Genomic DNA, 20647 nt, shown 5'->3' on the forward strand with positions numbered 1-20647 from the left:
AGCTGGTCATATTTTCTGTTGTTCTATATAATTTTACCCTGGACTCTATGCATCGATTGTATGTAATGTGACAGGAAGCATTTCAGTGCTCACAGAAAACCAATCAAATATACAGCCCCCAGGGGAAAAATCACATTGTCTCTCTCTCCAGTTACACTCCATTGTGGCCGCATGTTATTTATTATGTATCCATCCAAATATTTAAACACTAAAAAAGCTTACCATTGTTTGTAGAACTGGCGTCACAGGGTGTGCAGTGTACGCACTTCCAACTTGCTTGCTTCCTTCTTGTAATGATGTATGTGGCCATCTTTACACATTACTATACAGAAATCCACCACATGTTTTTTAATGGCTACAAGGTAATCCACTGAATGGATTCACCAAAATCTATTCAGACAGGCACCTCCTGATAGACATTTAAGGTGTTCATATTTTATAAGTAATTGCCCAGTGTGGCCTGAAGGTAAGTGATCTAGGAAGATGGCAGGGAGGTGGAAATACAGCCATGTAATTACATGCCCACAGTGGTGAGTCAACACCGCTGTGCCTTCTCCAACCACTGGCTTGGTCAACTGTTTTCCCAGTGGAGACTGCCCATGCATAGGAAATCCTCCTAGGTTCCTGTGAGCATGTACAGCCAAGGACAGCAGAGAGCCACTTACTGGAGCAGAACACGTGTGGTTGGATCAAATGCTGGACAATTTTTGAAGAGAGGTTTGCAAAAATGCAAAGTTAAAGATGAGAGCAAGGTTGATGCCAAAGGAATAAAGGCAGCCAGGGGAAAGGTCCAAAACTAGGGTTGAACAGGCCACATGAGGATGGGGAAATTTTGAAAGGTAAAGATGTCTCCAGGGAGGTAAAATGGATTTTCAAGAAGCTAGAGGCATTTTCTTTATCTTGTCACCACTCTGCAGTCAAAGACCACCAGGAACACACCCGTAGTTAAACAAGCTCAACTTTCTGAGTACAGTTTATTGCTTGATGAACAAGTTGAGTTCATTACTCAAAGAACAAAAGGAGACTGCAAGGCATGAGGGAACCATGGAGACTCTCAGGAAGAGAGTGTTAGAAAGAAATAAGATCTGGGCTTCAGCTAGGTGATTTAGAGGAGGGTTTCCTGAAGCAGGGTTTGGCTCTGGATTGGATGCTGCCAGGAAGTGGGGGGTAATTTTGTGACTGGGTATATTTGTAAACCTTATCCTAGAGGAACGAAGATTTGAAAAAAGCTATTGTTGGCACAGAAGGAGTAGTCACTCACATCAGCCAGGATGGCAGGTGTTTGGTGCCTTTTGTGACTTGGGCAATGTTCCTGTTTTGTTGTCTTCAGACTAGATGTGGCAGTGGCCTTGTTGTTGTTGTTTGTTTTATCTAGACATTTTACCTTAAAAGAGATTTATATTTATACAAAACTTGTGAAGATAGTACAGCGAGGTCCCTCATATCCCTCACCCAGTTTCCCCTATGCATCTTGCACTAAAGTGTGATTAGCATTTGATACGGTTAGTGAACCGATCCTAATACATTATTATGACCCAAAGTCCTCACTTTATTCAGACTTCCTCCATTTTAATCAAATGTCCTTTTTCTGTTTCAGCCTCACATACAGGATGCTACGTTATATTTAAAATAATCATGCCGTCTTAGGGTGCTCTTGGTTGTGATAGTTTCTCAGACTTCCCTTGTTTCTGATGACTCTTGACAGCTTTGATGACTACTGGCCAGGTATTTTGTAGAATGTCTTTCGACCGGGATTTGCCAGGTGATTTTCTCATGATGACACTGGGGTTACGGGTTTTCGAGAGGAAGACCAAGAAAGTTAAGTGCCATTCTCATCACCCCCTATCAAGACAGCATACAATCCACATGACATGACAGTTAAGTTCAACCTTGGTCACCTGGCTGAGGTCGTATGGATCAGGTTTCTCAGCAGTAAAGGTATGTTTTTCTGCCTTTCCATATTCTACTCTTTGGAAGGAGGTTACTGCGCACAGCATATGCTGAAGGAGGGGAGAGTTCTTTTCCACCTTATCTTGGGTAAAATATCTGCGAAAAACTGGAATTATTCTGCAAAGGAGATTTGTCTCTTCGCCCTATTTATTTATATCAGTATGGACTCATGGATATTTATTTTGTATTTTAAGTTATAATCCAAAAGCACTGTATCTGTTCTGTTGCCCAGCTTGCTCCAGCTTTAGCCATTGGGAGCACTTTTAGTAGGCTCCTGTGTCTCTTTGCCATACTCCCATCATTGTGTGTGTGTTTGTGTGTGTGCTTACTGGTATTACAAGATTCTCCAGGCTCATATTGCACAATCCCAGGCTCAGCCTTGGAATCAGTCGTTTAGCCAAAGAGCCCTGGTTCCTTTTATTGTTGGATGACATTAGAAACCAAGGTTTGGGCTCTAGGTGTGCTCTTTACTACTTGGGTGTCATTGCTTCTTGGCTCTCTCAGCTGACAGAGCAAGAAATCATGTGTGTGCAAGCTGACTCGCGTGTGGTAGGTAAGCAGTGATCCCCCAGTGATGTCTACTTCACAATCCCCATAACCTGTGAATATGTTACCTTACACGAAAAAAGAAAGTTTCAAATATGATTAAGTGAAAGATCGTGACATGAGGAGATTATCCCACATTATGGGAGTGGGCCACATATAATCACAAGCGTCATGTTCTATAAATGAGCCAGAAATGCACCCTGTCTATCGGCCTAAAATGATCCCCATGTAGTTTACTTCTTCACAGCAGGCTAGGACTATTGCCTCAAAGCCCACTGGTGCCACTCACATTCTCATATATTCAGTCTCTTTAAATATAATCTGAAAATGTATTTTTAAGTCCTTTAGAATGTACCTATTTTCCATCTCTCACAAAACTGCTCCCAATATCCGCTAACCATAGAAAAGACAAACTCAATAGCTATAAAAGACCCCCAAACCACTGCTGCCCTTCAAAGCTCTGTGACCCAGAGAACTCCCCACCTTGCTGCTGATGACATCACCTACTCATGTAAGCCCCCTCTCTGGTTTCTTCCTCTTTCTCAGAAATCCCCTTGCCCTCATCCCCTTCTGGGTGGTGGCCCCACGCTGCTGTCTCTGGAAGGTGTCTTGCAGAGACTTTGCCTCTCATACAACCCTGTCCAAGCATGGTCCCAGTATAGCTTCTGTGCGACTGGCTTTCACAGTCCCTTCTCTTCCTTCTTTAATCCCCAAATACATGAACCACAGAGACTTTTAAGAGGGAAGCAGAGGGATCAGAGTGCATCGCAGGAGATATTACTATGGAAAGAAGTTGGAGTGATGCCAGCAAGGAATAATGAAACAAGGAAGCCAGGCCGGTCCTAGAAGCTGAAAAAAGCAAGGAATTGAACTCTGCCCTAAAGTCTCCAAAAGGAACATAGCCCTAACCAGCAACCTGATCTTAGACCTCTGAACTCCAGACTCTAAGAGAAATTTTTGTTTGTTTAAAGCCACTACACTTGTGGAAATTTGTTACAGCAGCAATAGGACACTAATACATCTTGTGTACACACATACCTATAAATGTTTCTACATCTACCCTTCTTTATCTTTATTAACATAAGCATGAGTTCATACCAATCTCTCCAACTCTAATCCCTTATCACATGAGTCATCGTAGCTGTCCCATTTACTTCACTAACTTTCCTCACCAAGAGTGAGAAATCTGGCTTCTACCATCACACATCCATTAACTTATTTGTCTAACCCAGTACCCATTCAAGCAATCTTAGAAATGTTCATCTATACACCCCCAGGAGAACTTACAAACCTCAGCACAATGTTTTGACGTTGGCCTAATCCCTGACCTTTATTTTTATTTTTAACTTACCCTTCAACTTTTAAATTTTGAAATATTTTGCATGCATAGAGAATTTGCTCTTTCTTCCTGGAAAGCTCAGCACTATAGATGCTGCCCTTACTCCCGTCCCACTCCTTCCCACTGGATGCCTGTCCCCTTCCCCTGACAGACTCACCAAGAGCTGCTTTGCAGGGTTTTACACCTGCTTGACCCCAGCCCCACTCCCATCACTGCACTTCCCCACCCAAGCCCCTGGCCAGCCCCAGAGCACCTGGTGTCTGTAGCTCCCATAACCGTCCCAACTCAACCACTAGGCTCTTCCAGAAGCTTCTACCCAGACACACACACACACACACACACACACACACACACACACACCTGTATGCATAACTGCACACAGTGACACTGGAAGGAAATGGTGAAGTATTGAGAGGCTTGCAAAGGAAGGGAAGCATATTGGAACAGGAAACATGAATTGAGATTCAAGACAGGGGAAACCCAGAGCAGAAAAGCACCTGGCCCCACATCCTGGGAAGGAGACCTACCTGCTCTCAGTGCTCCACTCCAACAGGAGGAGGCAACAGGAGCTCAGAAATGACATCCTGGCACTTAGGAAAGCAAGGTTCTGACATGGTGCCCTGGGGTCCCCCATGAGTCGTTTGTAGCACAGACGAGTTATAGCTGCAGGTCCAGAAAGAGACTCCACAGAAGAGTTGAGAGAACAGCTCAACAAGATGAGGCCAGGGACAGAAAAGAGGAAGACCCAAAGCGTGTAACTCTCCTAATTGCAAGCCACAACAGCAACGGCAGACACCAGCCTCAGACGCTGGTGTATGCCTAGGGCCAGGCAGAATCAATTATATCCACCATAGGTGTAGGGCAGACAATGGCCAACATCCAAAGGTCAAGGGAGATGAGACAGCCAAGGGGCAGGTCCATCCTTCTTGTGCAGTCATCTTATTTAAGCTCTCTCTGTATCCAGATAGCCTCCTGAGGAAGAAGAAGAGAAAAAAGAGGAGGGAGAGGAAGAGAGGCTGGGGAAGGAGGAGAGGAAGATGAATAGACAGAGTAAGGGGAAGAGTAGGAGGAGTGGTAAAGGAGTGCACGAGGGCTTCTTGGAGTCTTCAACACTGATGGACTTCGTATAGCACCCACTGGGGGATATAGCACAGAATAGTTGCCCAAACATACTGGCCAAGAGAGTACATTGTTTACAGGACAGTTAGCAATATCTCATAGATCTAGTATTCCATGAAACAGTTTCAGAAATATAATTGAATAATGTAATGTGGTGAAAAGGGGTATTTGACATAAAGGATGGGCAGTGAGACTCCAAAGATCCTTTCCCTTCTCAAATTTGCTTTGACTGACGCTGCGCTGGTCGTGCTCTGAATCTCCCTCTTGGTTTTCTCTCTAAGAATAGGACCCCACTTAAGTATAGCCTCTTTCCAAGCTGCCATAGCCTGCACTGCTGTTAATGGGGACTAGGCCTGGTCTAATTCAACTCTTTTAAAGCTAATCCAGAAGACATTCAACTGGAGCCCTTCAACTGAACAGGAGACCCCAGTCACCTAACATTGTGTTCAGAGAGAGCAGCTGGGAGTTGTTGCAGCTTCTTGGCATTTCTTCAATAATCAATGACTTGTAAGACTGGAGACAGAAGAAAGGTGAAAAGCAACAGCAGTGGAGCTGGGCATTGCGAGTCCCATCTGAACTGCGACAAAAAGGATTCATTACTAGACTCCCAACACAAGCTTGAGAAGGCCATCTGTTGCTGCCAGTGGCTATGTCAGTGCTGAAATGGAGTCACCACCCCAGAACAGCATTTCCAAGAATCCCTGGGGACAGGGGCACCCACTATGGGGACAGTGTGCTGAGCGTGGGCCTGCATGGGCATAGGTGTGTGGGAGCAACCTAACCAGCTACTCATCCCGTTCCATAGAGAAAGTAATGATAGGGACATGAATAAAGTTCCAGCTGCTATGGGAGACCTGGAGAGGAGGAGGTTCTTGAAATTCCACGTGCTGAGGAACCCCTCAGTAAGAGGTGAGGCGCTGCAGCTTGGATTCCACTAGGCTGAATGGCAAGAATAGAGTTTCTGACAAATGCAGCCCAAGATCTCCATGAAATCCCAGGGAGAGACCTGTGCCTAACACCCAGCATGGCACATCTGCAGGCAGGACACACTACAAAAATCCTGCTTTCTCTTCCCCAAGGGCAAGATTTTGATGTCTACAATGCTCCTTCGATGGCTAAACATGTATCTCACAATTCTCTGGGACAGAGGTCCTGCAATCAGTTTCCAATTAAAATTGATAACTGGCAAAACACTTAAAACATGCTATCTATAGACAGGAAATGTAGCTCCAGTTCATTGAAAATTTTCACAAACGGTGAGTATTGAACTATTTAAGGAACAGACGGTGCCAAAAAGATTCTGACACTGACTTATGTATTTAGACACTGGCCCTGCAGAGCTAGGTCTCACCTTTCCATCTATAGGGCTGCTTATGGCAATCGCCATGACGCTCTGCCTTGGGGGCTTTTTGTCTCACCCTTAGAGCATGCTGGATATGACCCAAGGCCAACTGAAGGTGACAGGGATTTATATCTCCCATGGGGGAAGTACTTTAACAAGAATGGTTGGGTATTTGGTGGCTAAATACCCCCAAGCCATCTCATTCTGCACTTGGGATGAATGTGAGGTGAGTGTTCTACAAAGTCTCCCATAGGGTTCCCCTGGGAATTAGCTCCAGTCGCCCACAGTGGAAACCTGCTAGCTTATTCCTCCCACTTAAATTGGCTGCATTCCTTGTATGTCTCACCTCCCCACACCCTTACCTGTGCTATCTGGGACTCCCTCCCAAGTAAGTGTTTTCTACTCACAAGTGTGCCTCAGGGTCTATTTCCAGGGAACCCACACTTGAACACGTTGTATGCTAATTTATCCTCGAACTTGAATGTCTGGCTAGAAGTAGAATTGTAGGCTCAAAGTTACTTTGCACCAACACTTGAAAGACCATTCGTTATTTCCTGGGCATTTCTGGTTACCTCTTTAGCTGCCTTTCTTTTTTTCTCAATTTAAGAAGTATAGCTCTTGCGAGAATTCCCTCCCCACTCTGCAAGCCACTCTCATTTTAAATTTATTTGATTTCAATTTCTACCCATGCTCTCCCCCAAACTTCAAGGGAGACAAATCAAGACCTCTAAGTGGGCTCCTTAAAGGCCCCTCCCCCTAGAAATTTAGGGTTGCAGGGCCTCTCCATGTGTCCACTCAGCTGCCCTTCCAGCTTCTCTAAACAGGGCCCCTCGTGTCTCCAACATCCCCAGACTCTACAATGTTAGTAAACACCTTCTCGGAGGGGAGTAGGTAAAGTTCATCTGCTGTGGCCTCGGGTAACACAGAGACGGGTCAGAAGTCAAGAAACCAGGTGATCAAAGACCATGTCCAGCCAAAAGCAGTGAGAACACAGCTTCCACTTGTAATGGTTGCATCAGGGGAAGGATTTATTGATCCACACCATTTTCTTGGATTTTCCATCCTCCCCAGGGGGCAGAGGTGGGTTGATTGTGTGGCGTGTTGGCAAAGGCCAGGTCCACCCTGGTATGGCTTGCTTCAGTGTCCACAGCCACTCTGTCAGATCCGCATCGTTTCTATGATTCCCAAGCTGTCTACTGAGTAAAACGCTCAGCACCGATTTAGAGGCCAGGCTGGGTCTTAAGTATTCATCCACCTTCCTCCTGATGCTCCATGCAGATGTGCTGGGACCTACTTCAGAGTGTCCCTGAGCCATGACTGCTTGACTCCACAGATGGCTTCAGGAAGACAGCACAGAAGAGGGACCTGTGAAAGTTGATGGAATCTAGAATTACCTGAAGGAGAAGCATCAAGTAGCCCCAGAAGCCTCTCTGCACTTCTCCTCCCTAACACACATGCGTGCATGTGCACACACACACACACACGATCATAAAAGTCAGCTTTGTGGCAACTTGTGATTTTTAAATTTATTTGAGTTTCACATATGCATGAGTATATTTCTAGAATCTCTTCGTTGGTCCATGGACATGTCTATCAATTCTTGTCTCATTCACCAATACTACAGAGTAAGTTTTGAGTCCAGAATGACAAGCTACCCCTCTTGCATAATCCTTCACATTTTTTTGGAATATAATTTCATCCGATCTTCCAGTTACACACACACTCAAAATTCTGCTATAAACTATCATTAGGATTGTACTGGATATACTGATTTATTTAGAGGCGAATTGATGCCATTGAAAAAACTGATCTTCCTCTTAAGAAAAATGTAGTATTTTAAAATATTATGTGACTATTCAAACTGAAGGCTCATAAAAAGTGGCATGTGTGTTTTCCTTATATTTACCTTCATTATTTTTCTAGGTGTTTCATAACGTTTGCAACCAATGTAAATGGGATAGCTTAAATCTATGATATTCCCTATTTATTGGAAGACTGTGCAAATTTTTAATTTATTTATGTATTCATTTATTTTTATTGTAGAGATGGGGTCTCCTTATGTTGCCCAGGCTGGTCTTGAACTCCTGGGCTCAAGCGCTCCACCCCCCTCAGCCTTCCAAAGTGCTGGGATTATAGGCGAGAGCCACTGTGCCTCACCTAGTATGCAAAGTTTTTACGCATTTAACTTCTATCAATCAGCCTCTCCTGACCTATTTCCTAGGTGATTGCCTTGGATTTCTAGGATGTCAGTTCCTTAAGAGAAAGATAGTTTTCCACTTTCTTTGTTAACAAAATACACCGATAAGTTATCTTCCCTCTCCAAATTGTTTAGGACAATGAATATGGCCTCAGGGTCTTTACACGGTTCTATGTGGCCAGGAGAAAACCTGCGGGACTGAGCGTTCCTTCCCTGCCACTCAAGAAAGGGAGTGTGTGACCTGGGTCGCTTTAAAAAAAAAAATTTTTAAACATGCTATGTATAGAAAGGAAACGTAGCTCCAGTTCAATGAAAATTTTCACAAACGGTGAGTATTGACCTATTTAAGGAACAGACAGTGCCAAAAAGATTCTGACACTGACTTATGTATTTAGACTCTGGCCCTGCAGAGCTACATCTCATCCTTGCATCTACAGGGCTGCTTATGGCAATCACCATGACTCTCTGCCTTAGGGGCTTTTTGTCTTACAGTTGGAACATGCTGGATATGACCCAAGGCCAACTGGAGGTCTTGAACTCCTGGGCTCAAGCGATCCACTCCCCTCAGCCTTCCAAAGTGCTGGGATTATAGGTGAGAGCCACTGTGCCTGACCTAGTATGCAAAGTTTTTATGCATTTAACTTCTCTCAATCAGCCTCTCCTGGCTCTATTTCCTAGGTGATTGACTTGGATTTCTAGGATGTCAATTCCTTAAAAGAAAGACAGTTTTCCACTTTCTTTGTTAATAAAATACACCAATATGTTCTCTTCCCTCTCCAAATTGTTTAGAACACTGAACACGGCCTCAGGGTGTTCAGAACCATGTAAAGCATGGTTCTACGGGGGCTAGGAGAAAACCTGGAGGAGTGAGCCTTCCTTCCCTGCCACTCAAGAAAGGGAGTGTGCGACCTGGGTCACTTTACAGTAACGTCAATTTCCTCCGTTCTTACATAAGACTGAGTGGGCAGCCAGTGTGGAGGCAAGCCACATCTCATAATAGTCATTTTAGTTCCTCATGAGAACCACACTACAAAAAACACAAAGCGCTGTCCTCACCGTTATCCCTCTGACAGCCTGGAAAATCCATGTCCAGCATCTAGACAATATCCACATGGGTCACACTTTAATGGCAACAATGTAGTTATTCTAGATCAGAGACTTGGAAGGGAATATGGCTTGAGACATATGAGTATGTCTCAAGGAACTGGTCCAGTTTTAGCATAAGATTTTCCAAAGCATTAAAAGCCCACCTGCATCCCAGGTCCACAGAATAAAGGTGTGAAGCTGCACTGCATTGAGCTTTGGGAGGGGCTCCACTGCACTGAGCTTTGGGAGGGTTTAGATAAGTGTGGGAGACACAGCAATGTTTAATTGCAGTGTTCAATTTCTGCAACTAAACACTCCATTTACATGAATTGTGTATTATAGAAGGAGTACCTGCAGAGTCATGACCAAAAATGGATGCAAGATTGAGAAGCAAGTAGGAAGTTCGACCTGGAACTAATTCCTGGATTGGAACATGGCGGACAAAGTTGCTGATCACTACCCAGGGGACAAGGCAAGATGCAATGGGTGCTGTTTATTTATAGAAAGGAGAAATTTTAATGGATTTTATACAAGCCAGGAACAAGCTCTGAGGCCAGGGTAGTTGAGGGTTCTGTCTAGGAAGGAGACATGCAGATGGCACCCAGCCACAGGATATACCCACCTCCTCTCCAAGCAACTTCCACTCACCTTATTCAGGCTTGAACCAGAAGGAAGCCAGGCATGGTGGCCAGTGTTTGAATCTTGCAGACTGTTGGCACTAGGTTCTGAGGACAATTGTGAGTCACCATAGTGACTATGACTTCACTTGGTGCTGAACCAATCAGGCCCTGGGACTCAAGGAAAGAGAGGGAGTGCCAAGCTGTTACTGTTTACCCTCTGGCCCAGATCTTTCTTCAGAAGAAACCTGAGTGGTCTCACAGGTAAAATATCCTGATATACCAAGATCATAGAGCATCCTTTTGTGCCATTAACTAACTAACCTACCTGATAAACCCCAACCCTGTTTGGTAAGTGGGGGAGGTTATCAGAGAGTCATTTGTTCAAACTGATACAGAGACACTATAGAGCAGTGGGTAAAAGCAGAAGCTTCAGATATAGGCTTTCTCAGTTCCAATCTCACCTCTCTGTCACTTGGGCAAGTCTTTTAGTCTCTCTTGGGAGGTCAAAATAGAGAACACAGTGGGCATCCACCCCTAGCCTTGGCACTGTGCTAGATTCAAATGAAATGCAGAACTGGGTTTTTGGGGATGAGGCAGGGCCAGGCATCAGAGGTGAGTACAATCTTTAAGCCACTGTGATTACGTTCCCAGGATGGAAAATCAGCAGGATGGACCTTAGAAACAGAAACTAGGTAGTACTTGAGAATGTCCAGTTTATCTCTTACACAGGGGTTTGGAGTAAGATTCACACCTGCTTCACCAGTGATTTTCAAAGGAGGCAAATCCTATTTGAAGCTAAAGTCACATAAAGAGATTTGGAATGAGGAAGCAAATTATAGCGGCCTGCAAGTTGTAGAATGAAGAAATGCAAATGTAAAGTACTGAACTTTGTTATGGATAGATTTACCAAAGAGAATTACTCTGCATAACATGAATAATGGAGTTCAGAAGGAAGCCCATATCCCAGGTACAGGGAAAACTCAGAGGTGAGAAGAAGGCAGCTCTGAAAAAGAGCAACATAGAATTGAGTTAAAATTAGTGTGGATATAAGAATCACAATGACACTTGAGCTATGAGGTAGTGTTTTGAGTACAATCTAACAAGCCTGTGTGTGTCAGGTAATGATTAGAGGGATGCAATAGTGTGTCTTTAATGTCCCGGGTCCCATCAGGCTGCTGCACAGCCCCATGTGTAAGACAGATAGAAGAAACAATATGGTTGGTGCTTCAAATCAGATGATGACCCAAAGCAATCTCCTGTGACTACTGCTGGTAGCAGTGTGTGTGTGTATGGGGGTGTGTGTGTGTGTGTGTGTGTGTGTGTGTGTGTGGTTTTGTGCCAGTGAGGAAGAGGTTGCCGGGTACACTTGATTACCTAGAATACATCATCTTTTTCAGACTTCCTCGGTTGTGCTGTTTTACTGAGGTTGGGTGGAGTCAACACGTCATGGATAAAGAAGTCCCTAAAGGCAGTCCCAGGGAGCCCGCACTGAACATCAAGAAGTCAGACAAATCCTTCAAACGCAAGAAGCCCACCGAAAATGTGCTGATCTTTTTAATCAACAGACAACTGGGCAGGCACAGAAGTGACATCGACCTGTCAAGATGGGTGTGGATGCTGTCATAAAGCAACTCTAGCGTGGACATGGCCTTGGATAAAAGGTCATGTGGCTTACGTGCTGAAGCCTGCCCAGATTTTTGAGACATTAAATATAATTAGAACAATAAACTCCTCCCATGTTTGAGTCATTAAAACAGAGTCTGTCATTTCACTCCTTGAGGTTGGATGTGTGTTTGCTGACAGGGTGTTCTTGGGTTACACTGGAAGGGGCTTCTGTTCATCCTAACACGCTGTGCAGGGGTGCTTAGACCCAGGGGAGAGGGTGAGATCATGCTGCACACCAGATCTCTCCCACCATCAATCTGAAAAACACTGCAAAGTCAAAGTGATGTAGTACTTGGCATTCAAGGACCAAAGACTCTTCTCCCTAGCCATTTTGAAGAGACTGCCCTGGTGTTCCCCTCTAAAACCCAATGCTTGTCCTAGTGAAAAGACATTGTTTAAGAGCAGACCAACAGTTGGCCTGGGGGTTTGGGATATGTTTTAATACTGCCAATGTCATATCCACAGAGCCTTCCAGAGGCAACCGCTCTGCCCTTTGTCCCCAGGAAAGTATAGAATGCTCTGGTCACTTTTTTGTGTCATGTCAAACAAACCTGCTCAGGCCACAGCCAAAGATAATTCATTTGACTGAAGTGAAGCCACCTGGTAGGACAACAACACACATGAGATGGCTCCCATTGAAGAAGCTCTGTCCCCAAAGAATGTGCTGAGCAAGTCAGACACTCATTCTGAGAAACCTGAAATGGGAACTATGTGGGCAATTGGTCACTGACAAGTGAGAGTTAAAGCTGAAGAGGGGACAGGGAGAGCAAAGAGGTCAGAGCCGTGGCAAACATGGGCAAGCCTAAGTGAGGAGTGAGATGAAATTTACATAAGGTGAACCATTAAAGCCATCACAGATTCCAAGCATTTCTCTTGTCCTTTCACGTGAGCTGCAAGATAAGCCCCTGCAAGCAGTCCTCTGTCCCCTCTTCCCCTCCTCCCCAATTCCCTGTGTTCTCACAACCTGTCCAGCATTCCCCAAGGCCCCTTCCTGTGTCCCCTCCCCCGCCTACATCTAAGGGGCTGTTACTCTCTCTCCCCTTAGCCAGGTCTCTTCCAGATTTTTCATGTGGTACGAAGTTAAACTGCTCTATGTCCTTTTCACCGTCCTCTTTGTCCCTGTCACCTTCTCTGTCCCTGCACTGATGCAGCATCGCCAAAAAAGAGCCACCAGCCTCTCCTCAGAGGATGCAGCTGGCTGTAGGATGGAGAGGAGGGGTTAGAGGCTGCCAGGTAGAGGGGCCTCCTGGGTGCACCGTTGGGAGGAACGCTGCCTGGACACTGCTATGTCGGTGACTATTTACCTGCAGCCCAGCATCAAACAGTGGCTGTGAGGTGGAGAATAGGTGGGGAATGGAGGCTGAAAGGGCAGCAGGTAGGGCAAGAAGGAGCCAAACCCACAGGAGCAGAGGCCGATAACAGCCAACCTCCTACACTCCATGGCCACACAACAGAAGAGACAGAATTTAGGATACAGAGTTATGTGTGGATAAATCTCACCATCATACTGAGTGAGAAAACAAGTAGCACAGAATTATGTACCAAAGAGAAACCCAACTGTGCCAAGCAGTACTTGGGTATATACATAGACAGTAAAGTTATCCAAACTAGAGCAGCAGCACATTCAAGTGGAACTCTGTCCACTTTCCGACTTGACTAGTGCCCCAAAACAATTGGTACCAGCTGTTTCCCATCTTGCAAGGAGTTGCCTAACAATGGAGGCCTGGTAAAGAAGGCAATCACAATCATGTGACCTCTGACCACTCACTCACCTACAGGTGTCTACTCACACTGGAAGTCTGGGTGGGTTGGAGACCAGAGAGGCATGCTTCCCAGGGATTGGAGGCTGTGCCGAGTTTAAACGAGGAAAACTTCCTACACTTCAAATTCACTGGAAGGTTGGGGCTACTCAGTGTTCACCTAGAGAACTTGACTTTTGTTTCCAGAAGTGACACTCACAAGGAAGAAATTCAGGAGGAAAGTGGCTGTAGGAGAGGGAGAGAAGATTTGGCCAAAATTCCTCTGAAGAGATGTTTCTCAGGAGATCTTAGTGGCGGCCAAATGTAACCTTCTCGGGACGGGGAAGGGGGTGGGAATCTGGATGCAGCTGACTCACAGGAATCAGAGGCTGACTGGAGACCATGCACACAGTGTCAGGAGACACTCTCTTCTTCTACTCTTTCATTTCTAGCTGCTGCCTCTCATTGCTGAAATCACTAACCAGACAGCCAGGAAGCCAAGGTGATGTCTTCCATGGTATCAGCCTTCTGGAACACACAGCCCTGCAGAGAAGCATATATCTAGTTGGACAAACTGAGAAGAATCAAATCAATTCACCACTTTTTTCTACTTCCATTACTGTTCCACCACTGTTGCTTTAATCAGAGGAATAAAACCCTTGCCCAACACATGGTAGCATACACAGTGTTGTGAGCCATCTTATCATAACAGATGAGGTCAATTTGATTATAATACCATGTGGAACCTAAGTTGTAACTCTAATGGTTACAAGAAAGTTTCCTACACATTCACATTGACTGGGTGAAGGGAAAGTCACCTTGGCAGGGGATAGATGAAGATGGCAGAATAGAAACCTACACCACTCATCCCATCTCCCTTCACTGGAACACCAGATTTTAACGACTATCTGCACACAAAAAACACTGCCACAAGAACCAAGAATTAGGTGAGCAATCACATCACCTGGTTTTAACTTCATATCATTGAAAGAGGCATTGCACAGGGCAAGAGAGGTGGTCTGGAACCACCAATGCTACCCCTCCTCCATCCACCAGCGTGGAGAGTCTGTGCACTTTGGGGAGGGAGAGTGCAGCAAGTGGGGGACTTTACCTTGAACTCAATGCTGCCCTATCACAGCTGAAAACAAATCCATGCAGGGTGCAGCCAGTGCCCACACACAGGTGTGTGTGGGGGTGCATTTGGACCAGCCCTCGCCAGGAGAATCACCCTTCCCATCAGTTGAAACTTGAGCTTCTTCTCAAGCCTCGCCACTGTGGGCAAAAGCGCTCTAGAGTCCTATGTAAACTTAAAAAGCAGTCTAGGACACAAGGACAGCAGTTTCTAAGGAACTCCTAGTGCTGGGCTGGGCTTACAACCAGTGAACTCAGGTGGCACGTGACCTAGGGAGACAGCAGCTGACATGACTAGTGGAGCCCTTGTGCCATCCCTCCTCCAACCCCTGGTAGTGCAGCTCACAGCAATTAAAACGTCCCCTTACTTCTGCTTAAGGAGAGGAGAGTGAATAAAGGTAGTCCTTTATAGCAGTATAAAAATGGACTAACACATTAAAGGGGACATTATGTTGCATCTTTGATACCAGCTGAATCACAGTAGAATAGGGCACTGGGCAGAGTTGTAAGGCTCCTTTTCCAGGCCCTAGCTCCTGGGCGACATTTCTAGATGCACACTAGGCCAGAAGGGAGCCCATTGCCTTGAAGGAAAGGACCCAGTCCTGGCAGGACCTATCACCTGCTGACTAAAGAGCCCTTGGGCACTGAATAACACCCAGCGAGATGCAGGGAGTAAGCCATGGGCCTTGGGCTCTGAGGCGCGCTGACTTCAGGGATGACCCAGCATCCTCCCAGCTATGGTGAAGGACTCCTTCCATTTGAAACAAGAACAGAGAAAAGTAAAGGGGACTTTGTATTAGACCCTAAGTACCAGCTCAGCCAGTGCAGTAGAGCAACAAGCAGGCTGTTGGGGTCCTCGAGTCCAGGCCTCAGCTCTTAGACAGCATTTCTGGACCCGCCCTGGGTCATACGGGAGCCCACTGCCCTGCAGATTGAGCCCCAGCCCTGGCAGCATTCACTACAAGCTGATGGAAGAGCCCTTGGGCTTTAAGTGAACATCAGTGATGGCCTGACAGAACTCCCCATGGACCAGTGGTGATGGTGGCCACAGGGAAAGACTCCTATACTTTTGCAAAGGGGAGGGAAGAGTGGGAAAACTGTGTCGTAGTTGGAGCGCCAGCTTAGCTGCAGTCGAACAAAACAAAAGGTAAATTGCGAAGGTATTTTACTCTAATCCCTGGCTCCCAGACTGCATCTCTGGACATACCCAGAACCTGGGGGAACTCCCTGCCTTGAAGGGAATGACCTTGGGCAAGGCCCACTGCTGTGATGGCTTCACGTCAGGCCCAGTACAGCCCCAGTGGTGGTAGCCACAGAGGACTTGCATCACCACAAGCCAGTGCCAGGTGTTCAGCACAGAGCACCATACTCCATTTGCATGGCATCTGTTTCTGGAGGAGGGGAGGTCTCCGCATGGCAATCCAAGGAATTCTTAGAGATCTTTTATTATTATTATTATCATCATTATTATTATACTTTAAATTCTAGAATACATGTGCACAACATGCTGGTTTGATACATAGGTACACATGTGCCATGTTGGTTTACTGCACCCATCAACTCATCATTCACATTAGGTATTTCTCCTAATGCTATTCCTCCCCGAGCCCCCCACCACCCAACAGGCCCTGGTGTGTGATGTTCCCTGCCCTGTGTCCAAGTGATCTCATTGTTCAGTTACCACCTATGAGTGAGAACATGCAGTGTTTGGTTTTCTGTCCTTGTGATACTTTGCTGAGAATGATGGTTTCCAGCTTCATCCATGTCCCTACAAAGGACATGAACTCATCCTTTTTTATGACTGCATAGTATTCCATGGTGTATAATCCAGTCTATCATTGATGGACATTTGGATTGGTTCCAAGTCTTTGCTATTGTGAATAGTGCTGCAATAAACATACGTGTGCATGTGTCTTTATAGTAGCATGATTTATAATCCATTGGGTATATACCCAGTAATGTGATTACTGGGTCAAATGGTAATTCTAGTTCTAGATCCTTGAGGAATCGCCACACTGTCTCCCACAATGGTTGAACCAATTTACACTCCCATCAACGTGTGAAAGTGTTCCTATTTCTCCACATCCTCTCCAGCATCTGTTGTTTCCTGACTTTTTAACGATTGCCATTCTAACTGGCGTGAGATGGTATCTCATGGTGGTTTTGATTTGCATTTCTCTGATGACCAATGATGATGAGCTTTTTTTCATGTCTCTGTTGGCTGCACAGATGTCTTCTTTTGAGAAGTGTCTATTCATATCCTTTGCCCACTTTTTGATGGGGTTGTTTGTTTTTTTCTTGCAAATTTCTTTGAGTTCTTTGTAGATTCTGGATATTAGCCCTTTGTCAGATGAGTAGATTGCAAAAATTTTCTCCCATTCTGTAGGTTGCCTGTTCACTCTGATGGTAGTTTCTTTGCTGCACAGAAGCTCTTTAGTTTAATTAAATCCCATTTGTCTATTTTGGCTTTTGTTGCCATTGCTTTTGGTGTTTTAGTCATGAAGTCCTTGCCCATGCCTATGTCCTGATTGGTATTGCCTAGGTTTCCTTCAAGGGTTTTTACGGTTTTAGGTCTAATATTAAAGTCTTTAACCCATCTTGAATTAATTTTTGTATAAGGTGTAAGGAAGGGATCCAGTTTCAGCTTTCTACATATGGCTAGCCAGTTTTCCTAGCACCATTTACTAAGTAGGGAATCTTTTCCCCATTTCTTGTTTTTGTCAGGTTTGTCAAAGATCAGATGGTTGTAGATGCGTGGCGTTATTTCTGAGGGCTCTGTTCTGTTCCACTGGTCTATATCTCTGTTTTGGTACCAGTACCATGCTGCTTTGGTTACTGTAGCCTTGTAGTATAGTTTGAAGTCAGGTAGCGTGATGCCTCCAGCTTTGCTCTCTTGGCTTAGGATTGTCTTGGCAATGCAGGCTCTTTTTTGCTTCCATATGAACTTTAAAGTAATTTTTTCCAATTCTGTGAAGAAAGTCATTGGTAGCTTGATGGGGATGGCATTGAATCTATAAATTACTTTGGGCAGTATGGCCATTTTCACGATGTTGATTCTTTCTATCCATGAGCATGGAATGATTTTCCATTTGTTTGTGTCCTCTTTTATTTCCTTCACCAGTGGTTTCTAGTTCTCCTTGAAGAGGTCCTTCACATCCCTTGTAAGTTGTATTCCTAGGCATTTTATTCTCTTTGTAGCAATTGTGAATGGGGGTTCATTCATGATTTGGCTCTCTGTCTTAATGGTGTATAGGAATGCTTGTGAGTTTTGCACATTGATTTTGTATCCTAAGATTTTGCTGAAGTTGCTTATCAGCTTAAGGAGATTTTGGACTGAGATGATGGGGTTTTCTAAATATACAATCATGTCATCTGCAAACAGGGACAATTTGACTTCCTCATTTCCTAATTGAATACCCTTTATTTCCTTCTCTTACCTGATTGTCCTGGCCAGAACTTCCAACACTATGTTGAATAGGAGTGGTGAGAAAGGGCATACTTGTCTTGTGCTGGTTTTCAAAGGGAATGCTTCCAGTTTTTGCCCATTCAGTATGATATTGGCTGTGGGTTTGTCATAAATAGCTCTTATTATTTTGAGATACGTTCCATCAGTACCTAGTTTATTGAGAGTTTTTAGCATGAAGGGCTGTTGAATTTTTTCAAAGGCCTTTCCTGCATCCATTGAGATAATCATGTGCTTTTTGTTGTTGGTTCAGTTTATGTGATGAATTACATTTATTGATTTGCATATGTTGAACCAGCCTTGCATCCCAGGGATGAAGCCCACTTGATCATGACGGAGAAGCTTTTTGATGTGCTGCTGGATTCAGTTTGCCAGTATTTTATTGAGGATTTTCGCATAGATGTTCATCAGGGATATTGGTCTAAAATTTTCTTTTTTTGTTGTGTCTCTGCCAGGCTTTGGTATCAGGGTGATGTTGGCCTCATAAAATGAGTTAGGGAGGATTTCCTCTTTTTCTATTGATTGGAATAGTTTCAGAAGGAATGGTACCAGCTCCTCTTTGTACCTCTGGTAGAATTTGGCTGTGAATCCGTCTGGTCCTGGCCTTTTTTTGGTTGGTAGGCTATTAATTATTGTCTCAATTTCAGAGCCTGTTATTGGTCTATTCAGAGACTCAACTTCTTCCTGGTTTGGTCTTGGGAGGGTGTATGTGTCCAGGAATTCATCCATTTCTTCTAGATTTTCTAGTTTATTTGCATAGAGCTGTTTATAATATTCTCTGATAGTAGTTTGTATTTCTGTGGGATCGGTGGTGATATCCCCTTTATCATTATATTTTATTGTGTCTATTTGATTCTTCTCTCTTTTCTTCTTTATTAGTCTTGCTAGTGGTCTATCAATTTTGTCGATCTTTTCAAAAAACCAGCTCCTGGATTCATTGATTTTTTTGAAGGGTTTTTTGTGTCTCTATCTCCTTCAGTTCTGCTCTGATCTTAGTTATTTCTTGCCTTCTGCTAGCGTTTGAATTTGTTTGCTGTTGCTTCTCTAGTTCTTTTAATTGTGATGTTAGGGTGTCGATTTTATCTTTCCTGCTTTCTCTTGTGGGCATTTAGTGCTATAAATTTCCCTCTACACACTGCTTTAAATGTGTCTCACAGATTCTGGTATGTTGTGTCTTTGTTCTCATTGGTTTCAAAGAACATCTTTATTTCTGCCTTCACTTCGTTATTTACCCAGTAGTCATTCAGGAGCAAGTTGTTCAGTTTCCATGTAGTTGTGTGGTTTTGAGTCAGTTTCTGAATTCTGAGTTCTAATTTGATTGCACTGTGGTCTGAGAGACAGTTTCTGCCTTCCCCAGAAGGACAAGCACAAACAAGCCCAGTCTGCGTAGACTACAATGAATATCTAACTTTGCAATGCCTAGACACAGATGAACATCTACAAGCATCAACACCATCCAGAAAAACAAGACCTAAACAAATGAACTAAATAAGGCAGCAGGGACCAATTCATGAGAAACAGAGATATGTGGCATTTCAGACAAAGAATTAAACATTAGCTGTTTTGAGAAAAATAAATTCAAAATAACACAGAGAAGGAATTCATAATTCTAGCAGATAAATTTCACAAAAGATTGAAATAATTAAAAAAGAATGAAGCAGAAATTCTAGAGTTGAAAAATGCAAATGACATCATGAAGAATGCATCAGTCTCTTAATAGCAGAATTTATCAAGCAGAGGAAATAATTAGTAAACCTGAAGACAGGATGTTTGAAAATACATAATCAGAGGAGACAAAAGAAAAAATAATAAAAAACAGTGAAGAATGCCTACAGGATCTAGAAAATAGCCTCAAAAGAACACATCTAAGAGTTATTGGCCTTAGGCCGGGAGCAGTGTCTCATGCCTGTAATCCCAGCACTTTGGGAGGCCAAGGCGGGCAGATCACGGCGTCAGAAGTTCGAGACCAGCCTGGCCAAAATGGTGAAACCCTATCTCTACTAAAAATACAAAAATTAGCCAGGTGTGGTGGCATGTGCCTGTAATCCTAGCTACTCGGGAGGCTGAGGCAGAGGAATTGCTTGAACCCGGGAGGCAGAGGTTGCAGTGAGCTGAGTTCACGCCATTACACTCTAGACTGGGCAACAAGAGTGAAACTCTGTCTCAAAAAAAAAAAGAGTTATTGGCCTTAAAGAGGATGTAGAAAGAGAGACAGGGGTAGAAAGTTCATTCAAAGGGGTAATATCAGAGAATTTCTCAAAGGTAGAGAAGAATGTCAACATCCAAGTACAAGAAGGCTATAGAACACCAAGCGGGTTTAACCTAAAGAAGACTACCTCAAAGCATTTAATAATCAAGCTCTCAGAGGTCAAAGATAAAGAAGGGATCCTATACACAGCAAGAGAAAAGAAACAAATAACGTACAATGGAGTGCCAATACATCTGGAAGC

At 44.3% G+C, this 20647-nt stretch overlaps 2 protein-coding genes across 2 annotated transcripts in view; one reads left to right on the top strand and one right to left on the bottom strand.

Annotated features, from left to right (window-relative positions):
* Positions 1–20647, bottom strand: part of ZNF75D (zinc finger protein 75D) — a 222969-nt gene that overhangs the window by 123299 nt on the left and 79023 nt on the right. The window lies entirely within an intron of this gene.
* LOC117974315 (embryonic testis differentiation protein homolog B) lies at positions 11573–12032 on the top strand. The gene has a single exon (XM_034950446.3). The coding sequence runs from the start codon at positions 11646–11648 to the stop codon at positions 11823–11825; it is 180 nt and encodes a 59-aa protein (XP_034806337.1). The 5' UTR covers positions 11573–11645; the 3' UTR covers positions 11826–12032.

This window comes from Pan paniscus, chromosome X (genome assembly GCF_029289425.2).
Source record: "Pan paniscus chromosome X, NHGRI_mPanPan1-v2.0_pri, whole genome shotgun sequence".
NCBI lineage: Eukaryota > Metazoa > Chordata > Mammalia > Primates > Hominidae > Pan > Pan paniscus.

Bases quoted from the DNA above. Each gene is read 5' to 3' on its own strand.
- LOC117974315 (XM_034950446.3), top strand. From the start codon at position 11,646: ATGGATAAAGAAGTCCCTAAAGGCAGTCCCAGGGAGCCCGCACTGAAC.